Below are 7,785 nucleotides of genomic sequence, written 5' to 3' on the forward strand. Positions count from 1 at the left end.
GCTCCCTCCAGCCCCACGCACGTCCTGCCTGCTCCTCGCCTCCCCGGATGGCATCAGCATCCCTGGATGGCATTGGCATTATTTGTCGCTGCCTGCGGGAAGGATGCTCTTGTCTCTGCTGACAATACAGGCACACAAACCCAGTTAGGATCCTTGCGGCCTCGCAAGCCGAAGACAACGTTCCTCCCTGTTCTGCTGACGGTTTGAAGCACGGTGTGAGCGCTTCTCCGAATGCTTCCCGAATGCTCTGCCTTACCCTGGGGGGAATGGGACAGCAGCAAAGCCCAAGCCTTGATCTTTCAGAGCAGTTAGAACAGTCAGCATCATCCAGGGTTCGGCCCACCCTGATCTGGGATACCCTGATCCCGCAGCCGCTTCCCCAGCGCTGCCCATGACGGCACCACGCAGGCAGGGAAGCAGCTCCCGGCCGTCATCTCTGCCCTTCACCGGTGGGACAGGGAGGTGCTGGGCAGCCAGCAGCCGCCTGACCCGGTGAGAAGGAGCCCTCCTGCCTGCGCCAGGGAATGCCACCAGCCCTGAGGCAGTTTGAAAGGGCCAGGGGATCCGCAGCCCCAGCATCTGCCTCCTTCCCCCTCCCAGGCTGGACCAGCTCTGGTTTAACATCTACTGAACTGCGCAGAGATGGAAATCCATCCCGGCATTGCCCTCTGCTGGCAATCCCTCTTGGATAAGCCTTTCCCTGCCGTGTCACCCCAAAATATCCCGGGGAGCCACTCCACTGCCTCTGACTGCTCATCTAGGCACCCTCAGCATCCCCAGGGCCAAATCCCAGTGGCACTCCTGGCCTCAGCTGGAGGGACTAGGCAAGGAAGACCTTCCTCCAAGGCTTGACTGCAGGCTCTGGCAGGCTGCTGCATGCCCAGGAAAGCAGCTGAGCCACTGGAAGAGGGGACCAGAGCCTTCCAGACTTCACCCTTGGGGAAACAGGGACCTGAAAATTGAAGTGGGAAACAAATAGCAGCCAGTGACCCCGTCACAGCATTAAAATGTTGGTCTCTAATATACAGAAGTTTAACACAGACTGGGAGACAGATACAGCAATTATTTTATGGTTGCAAACCTCGTTGGGAGATGGTCTCCAGAGCAGGGGATTGCCTGGCCAATGGGCCACTGGGGTGGCCCCGGCAAGGTGCCCGCAGCAGCATCACCAGCACCCGTCACCTCCCACCCCCAGCAGTGGGGAGCCGGGCAAAGGCGGGCTGCTGGCAGAGCACCAGCACAGCCAGCCCCGCCGCTGTCATGCACCATGTCGCAACCCGCCACAGAGGGACGGAGCCACGGACAGCACCCAGCAACTGGGACTAGTGCCCAGTTAGTCCGCGAATCTCATGGGGAGAACGGCGGTGTCAGCACGTCTGTCTGGAAATGCAGTTTTGCCTCCAAGCGTTCAAGCAGGATATTGCACGGGCGGCGTTAGCTGGGCTCATCCCCCTGCACGCCACAGTGCAGCTTGCACACTGCCTTTGCGTGGTCTCTGCAGCAGGCTGAAGCAACCGGGAGCCAAGGGATGTCTGTGCACACGCAAGTGTGCACGCCAGAATGTGCAAGCACAGCAGAGGGGATGGGACAATCCAGGACAGCAGGACAAGCTTCTTAGTCGTGCCTCTGTGCTCAATAGCCCAGTCTAAACCCCACTGGTGCCTGGGACATTTGGGATCCTCAAGCTGGGGCGCTGCCTATCTGAGACCCCAAAAAGCCCTAGAAGTCTCAGTTCCACCTAACCCCCAAGCCGTCTTCTCCCTCATGCCCACAGGTGAGTCCCTGGGCCCGTCTGTCCCCAGTTAGGGACCGGAGCTGCGAAGGTGTCTGATTTTAGAGAGCTCACCATGGATGGGGAAGATCCATCTGAGCCATTTGGCCCTGCGTGTCACATCCCTCCTCCCTGCTGACCACTCTCTGGATCCCTCTGCAAAACCTCCTCACATCACATGCATGGAGCCAATCACGGAGGAGGATGGGGAATGCCCCCCCGTTAGCACAGCAGGTAACGAGAACAGGAACATGAGTGCAGAACAGCTAAGCAAGTAGCAAAGGGCAGGAGAAAGACAAGAACAGCAGAAGGGGGACATGAGCTGGCCAGAAGGGTGGCACGAGCTGGGCCCAGACCCAGCTGGATCCGGCCAACCACCCCTCCTCCTTCCATGGGACAGCCAGCAAGAGATGCTCTCGGCTACAGCTCTGAGATGACACATAGGAGGACATCACTCAGGTTCCCATAGCACAGGCAAGACAAGGGGAAACCTTGGATAATGCCCTAAAATGTGGCCTCAAAATCTTGACAGCTGCACAGCTCAGGAGATGTCCAGCAGAGCTGAAACGCCTGGAGCCAAGGGAGGGATGGGGACAGGGACAGGCTGCTGAGAGCCACAAGACCTGGAAAGCATCCCGTTGATTTAATGGACCTTGATGTTTGAAAATTAAGTCAAGAGGGCTCTTTTATTTGCCACAGGGCTGAGCATAAGCCGAACATGAGCAGGATTTAGAGGGGGGAAGAGCTTTCCAGATGAGCAGAGTGCAATTTTGTCATAAGAACCAAAATACTGATAAAAATAACTAGCAGGGGAGAAAGGGAGCATTGAGCATGGCATACAAATGTCAAACTTCAGATCCTCTCAGCAGAGCTGCAATAAAAGGGTTTAACCTGTTACATCGATTAGCGGTATTACACCTCTTGAGCGAGAAGCAGCTCACTCTTCCAGGCAGGCTCGTTTCAAAGCCACACTGCATTCAGTGGCTCCAATAAGCTGATGGTTTTTAATGAAAGGGTTGAAATTTAAATACATGTCTGCAAAGGGGTTAGGGAGAGTTGCAACTGGTGATGATATCTCCAGGGATGAAGCCACATTGCCGCAGTAGCCCAGCGGGCTGTCACACACTGGGGGTACCCGCAGAGGGGTGGAGAAGCCCACGGAGCTTCCTGGGGCATCAGCGTCCCAGGGGACCTGTGGAGGGACGGGCTGGCTGGGGGGGAGACCCCATGGCCAGGCAGCGCTGCAGCCCTGGTGCAGCCAAGGGGGTCTCCAGCCCGCCCTGCTTTTCAGATGCCCTGCAGTGTCAAACACTTACCCAGCACCAGCAATGTGCAGGGTGACGAGGTGGCCTCGGGACCCTGGGAGGTGATGCGCTGCAGGGGTTGCGCCAGAGGATGGAGCATCACAGGAGCATCCAATGGTTTTCTGTGGTGGGGTTTAACAGGGGACGCAGGCAGGGTAGGTCTGAGGGAGAGGAGGAAGAAAGAAGCACAAGCAGCTTAGCCCAAGCTGTGACCTCTGGGGCCAGGCTGGCCAGAGGACAGCAGCTCTTCAGTGCCAAAACAGATGATCAGGGCCCCAACCTCCCCAAGAGCAAGGGGCCCCCAGCTCCCACCCCACATCAGCTTCTCCCCAGGCACCCACCCGTCCTGCAAGGAAGCCCGGCAGCGAAACGTAGACAGGAGCCTGAGGGTGAACTTAGGGTTGGGAAAACTGGGGGCAGAAGCAACCAGACAGTAACTCGCATCAGACAATGCAGGGGGAGAGACGGAGCCAGGGAGCTGCCACATGTTGCTGTGAGAGTGGGAAGCAGGGTTTATTTGGCAGTGAAATAAGGTTGGCTGTCCCCCCCAGCAGGACTAGGTCCCGAGGCAGGATGAGGGAGCTCCACAGGCATAGGTAAGATGCCATGGGAAGGGAGAGAGTGACAGAGGTGGGGTGGCAGCCAGCAGAAATGGAGACAAAAAAGGACATCCCAAGGGCAAGCGTGGCAGCTGATTTATGCCACTGACAGCCATGAGCTCCCACTCCTAAATGAAATGCTATGCCCTGTGTCTGTGCAGGGTGCAGCAGCAGCTCCTGAAGAGCTGGGAAAGCATCCCTGCTCCCTCTCATCGCAGCACTAACCAACGTGGCCGAGACAGCCTTTGAAAAAGGCCTTTTGCCTCCCACCACTTCCATATCCACATTCCTGCACCGAGGACACGGGTTCTCCATGCCTGCAGGGAGCAGTCACTTCTCCCTCCACCCCTGGAGCAGCCACACTGATGAACTGCCACCCCAAGAGCACTCGGAGCAGGTCCAGCCCTGCCTACGCCATGGAAGTGAACCACGGCCACATGCAGGCTCTCAGCTGCTGACCTTCACTTGCTGCCGAGCACGGGCACAACTGCAGGAACCAGCTCCCAAACTTTCTCTCCACAGAGCCGTAAGCCCCTGCCCTGCCATGGCGGCCAGCACTGGAGCCGTGCCTGACCCCACCGGTACAGACAGTGGCCGTGCACAGCAGGGGACATCCCCAGACACAGCTTCCCTCATCAATGCGTGGTACTTCACGCATGCTGGACATGAAACGCTCGGGTTGAGGCAGGTGGAGCAGACAAACAGCTCCTCCTCTCAGCTGGAGCTACTCTCCTCACTGACACCACGTTGGGCATTCAGCCGCAAGCAGCGAGGGCAGAGCTGTGAACGCAGGAACAGTGGTAGCATGTCTGGCAGCAAAGCCCTTGGCCCATGGGAGCTCCGTTAGGGACAGGCAGCCAGGGTACAGGCTCGTCCTTGGGGAGATGGGCAGCACTTCCCTGCAGGTGCAGCAAAGACAGTGGTCCGATGACTTTTTCTGGAGAAGTCACACTCTCCCTCAAACGCTTCCCAAGTACCAAAAAGCCTACTATACATTTTAGTGAGCGTATTGCCCCCCACCGCAGCCTGAGATGGTTCCTGATGGGCCGTGTACCTGATGCCACCCACATGAGGCATTGCCTTGCTCCTACTGCAGCAGGGCCCCTGTGCAAGGCCCAGCCAGGTCTCTTGTCGCTCACACCAGGGATGTCCCGCGAGGCGCCTCCTGAAAGCCCATTACTAACATGCATTAACTAATGAGCAAATTTGCCATCAGTTAAGCAACCGGAGAGTGATTTGCCACCAGTGGCTAATGGAGCCCCTCTTTATTTCCTGCCTATTTAACATCACGCTGAAGGCTCTGGCAGTTGAATGTCTTAAAACAGTCCCGGAAAGAGCATCTGTTGGAGAGAAGACCAGGAAAGGCACACAGAAAAGCCATTTCTACACCCAGAAAGGCAAACATTGGGCGACACTAAAGACTGATTTCCTATAAAGCAGTACTGGGCAGAGCCATGGATTGCCATTAGTCCTGGGAGGGAACAGCCCCTCCGCCCGCTACACAACACAAGTGCTCCCCAGCCCCAGGGGAAGACGGGTGCTGAGGTTTATAATCCAAGTGCTGAAGGCGAAGTCACCCTCTGGCCCACCTTTTGCAAGCGCTTGCTTTGCACATTCACCCTGTTCTAAAGGCAGAAAGAAAAGCAGGTACTTGGTGCAAGTGAAATCCTGAGCAGCCACCACACAGTGATCTCTTTCCCGATCCCCCAACTCAAACCAGCAGCATAAATACAAAATACTTCCCTGCACCTCCCGCCAAAAGCGCTGTGCTTCCCTAGGGTCAGAGTGCAACTGCAATGTCCTGCGTAGCAGAGAGACCAGCCATCCCCCCTGCAGACTGCTGGAAGTGTCATAGGGGAATGCAGTCCGTCAGACCTGCTTTAAATGCGTCGGTATCACACACACATGCAACAGCAATGATGCTTTTCTCCTTTCCTATTAGAAAAAGCAAGGGTTAATCACAAACTGAAAATACCTGGATCCCAGTTTTCTGCTTGCCCCCTTTAACATATTAACAGCAGCTCTGCAAGAAAACCCTGATGTAGCTGCAAATTTGTGTGATGAGGGCAAGTCAGCTGAGAGTGGTTTCCTAGCAGGAGCTGGACTGCCTTGCCTTGGAAGGGGAAGCCCTGGGCGCCAAGCGCACAGCTGCTGGCAGTTGATAGCTGCTGCCTTTTGCGTCGCATCTTGGTGCTCTTTACAGGTAAGTTTTGCCCACAGAAAGAGCCTGAGCATGGGAGAAAAAATGTTTAACTCTAAGCACTTTAGCTATTTGCTGATATTATGCACTCTATCAAGGAACTGATATTCAAAGCAGAAAGGTGAGCACCTCGGCTATAGTAATAAATTGTAGGCTTAAGAAACCACGCCATCGCTTATTAAAATAATCAGGAAAAAATAGGCTGTAAGAAACAAAGCTGTCCTAGCTGTCTGGCTAAAAGTAAACAGGAACCATGACATACGCTCGTTACTGCATTTGCTCCTTGCTGTGCAGACCGGGTTCTTCCTTTAATTAAGCAATTGGCTGAATGAAGAGGAAAGAAAACCCAACCCAGGAAACAGCTGGGTTGCCAGCTGGTGCCTCTGCCACACACAGTTTCTGAGCTTATGCATCAGGAACCTTAAGAGCATTAACAGTGCTACGGGATTTCTCTTCCTCTCCCAGCTACATCTGATCACTTCTATTAAGACGCTTCACTGCGCTCGAGATGCTCACCCATAATGCCTCTAATACCTGTGCTTTAAAATACAACGCTCGGTTAGCGCAGTGCGCAACAGATACCGTTTCTATGACAAAAAAAATACAAAGCCACGGCTCCCAGCTCTGTCCCTAAGCCTGTTGCTTCTAGCATTAATTCAGCTTTGATTTCTTCTTGGGTGGAGGCTTTGATGTGGTGGACCAGAATGTTATTACAGTGAAAAAACAGCTACAGCAGCCCACCAGCAATTTTGCTCGGCTAAGGCTGTAGTTTTACGCAACGACGCTCCAGTCGCACAACCCAAGTTCAGCTCACTTTAAAGAGCGCACATCACTCATGCAGGAAGAGGCCAAACTGCACATAAGTTACAGTCAGACTACTTCAGCATCACCAAGAACTGACAACAGTAGCCACAGATGAAAATTAATTGATATTTAATACAGTGCAATCCATAGTAGTTTCTTAATTAAAATAATTGTGTGCATGTATCTGAATGGGTTATCAATTATCACAAAAAAGCAATAAACATTGTAGTGCTATGTAGAAAAATGTACAACTGAAATTTAAGTCTTCCCTACTTCCAAGATAGCGTTGGTCAATCGCAAATCATTATCACCAATTAAAAATGGGAATAGTGACTACACTGCTGCAGTGACAAACACAAGGCTGGCCACACATCAGTAGAGGGATATAAATATAACTTGCAAAGAACTAAAAACCTAAAGCATTCTTGCACCTAAACACAATAAGAAGCCGACGGTGGCTTACAACTTCTCCTGGTTTTAAATGCCTTACAAGACTTCTAGACACACTAAAACGGACGTAAAATTACAGAGTTTTTCAGCTTGTTTCAATTCAATATGGCCCAAATGTTTGAAGATGAAGATCCAGCAGTGGCAGTAGCACAGTCCAAAAGCCGAATGTTTGATTTTGCAAATATCTTTTTACAGAAAGTCAGCCATATAAACCGCAGGCAATTTCCCCTGCTCCCCTTTCTTTCCTTTGTGCAGACCATGCTATGCAGAAAACAGCAATGCAGTTCCCACTGCTTTGGGTTAAAATTAAAGATAAAGACATTTTGCGTACGCTTTCTCCTCAACACAACACATTTGCACCCAGAACAGGTAATCAAAGTCTTTTCTCCAGCCAGTTACTGCTGTGGTTACATGGTTCCTGCCCAGGCTTCCAGCTCTTTCATGTCATCATCCTCTTCTTCCTCTTTTTTCTTGGCTGCAAAATATTAAAAGAAAACAAATGAGTGGGAAGCTTGACACAACTCTCTCTTGATTCCTTCCAGGAGAGAAGCCTCCGTGCCACTGACCTAACCAAAAGCACCAAATGCCAGCAGAGAGAAAAAAAAAAAAACCAACCAAAAAAAAAAAAAAACCTTTTTTGATTTAAAGAGAAAGGGG

The 7,785-nt window shown here is 52.7% G+C and overlaps 1 protein-coding gene across 1 annotated transcript in view; it reads right to left on the reverse strand.

Moving 5' to 3' along the window:
* Window positions 1-6,790: 6,790 nt before the first annotated feature.
* The window catches only part of CHMP4B (charged multivesicular body protein 4B), a 26,516-nt gene continuing 25,521 nt past the window's right edge, over window positions 6,791-7,785 (reverse strand). The window contains exon 5 of the mRNA XM_035892921.1: window positions 6,791-7,603. Within this exon, the coding sequence (XP_035748814.1) occupies window positions 7,536-7,603 (68 nt within the window). The 3' untranslated portion in view covers window positions 6,791-7,535. The remainder of the gene's footprint in view (window positions 7,604-7,785) is intronic.

This window comes from Egretta garzetta, unplaced genomic scaffold (genome assembly GCF_000687185.1).
Source record: "Egretta garzetta isolate BGI_Z169 unplaced genomic scaffold, ASM68718v1 scaffold24, whole genome shotgun sequence".
NCBI classification, from domain to species: domain Eukaryota; kingdom Metazoa; phylum Chordata; class Aves; order Pelecaniformes; family Ardeidae; genus Egretta; species Egretta garzetta.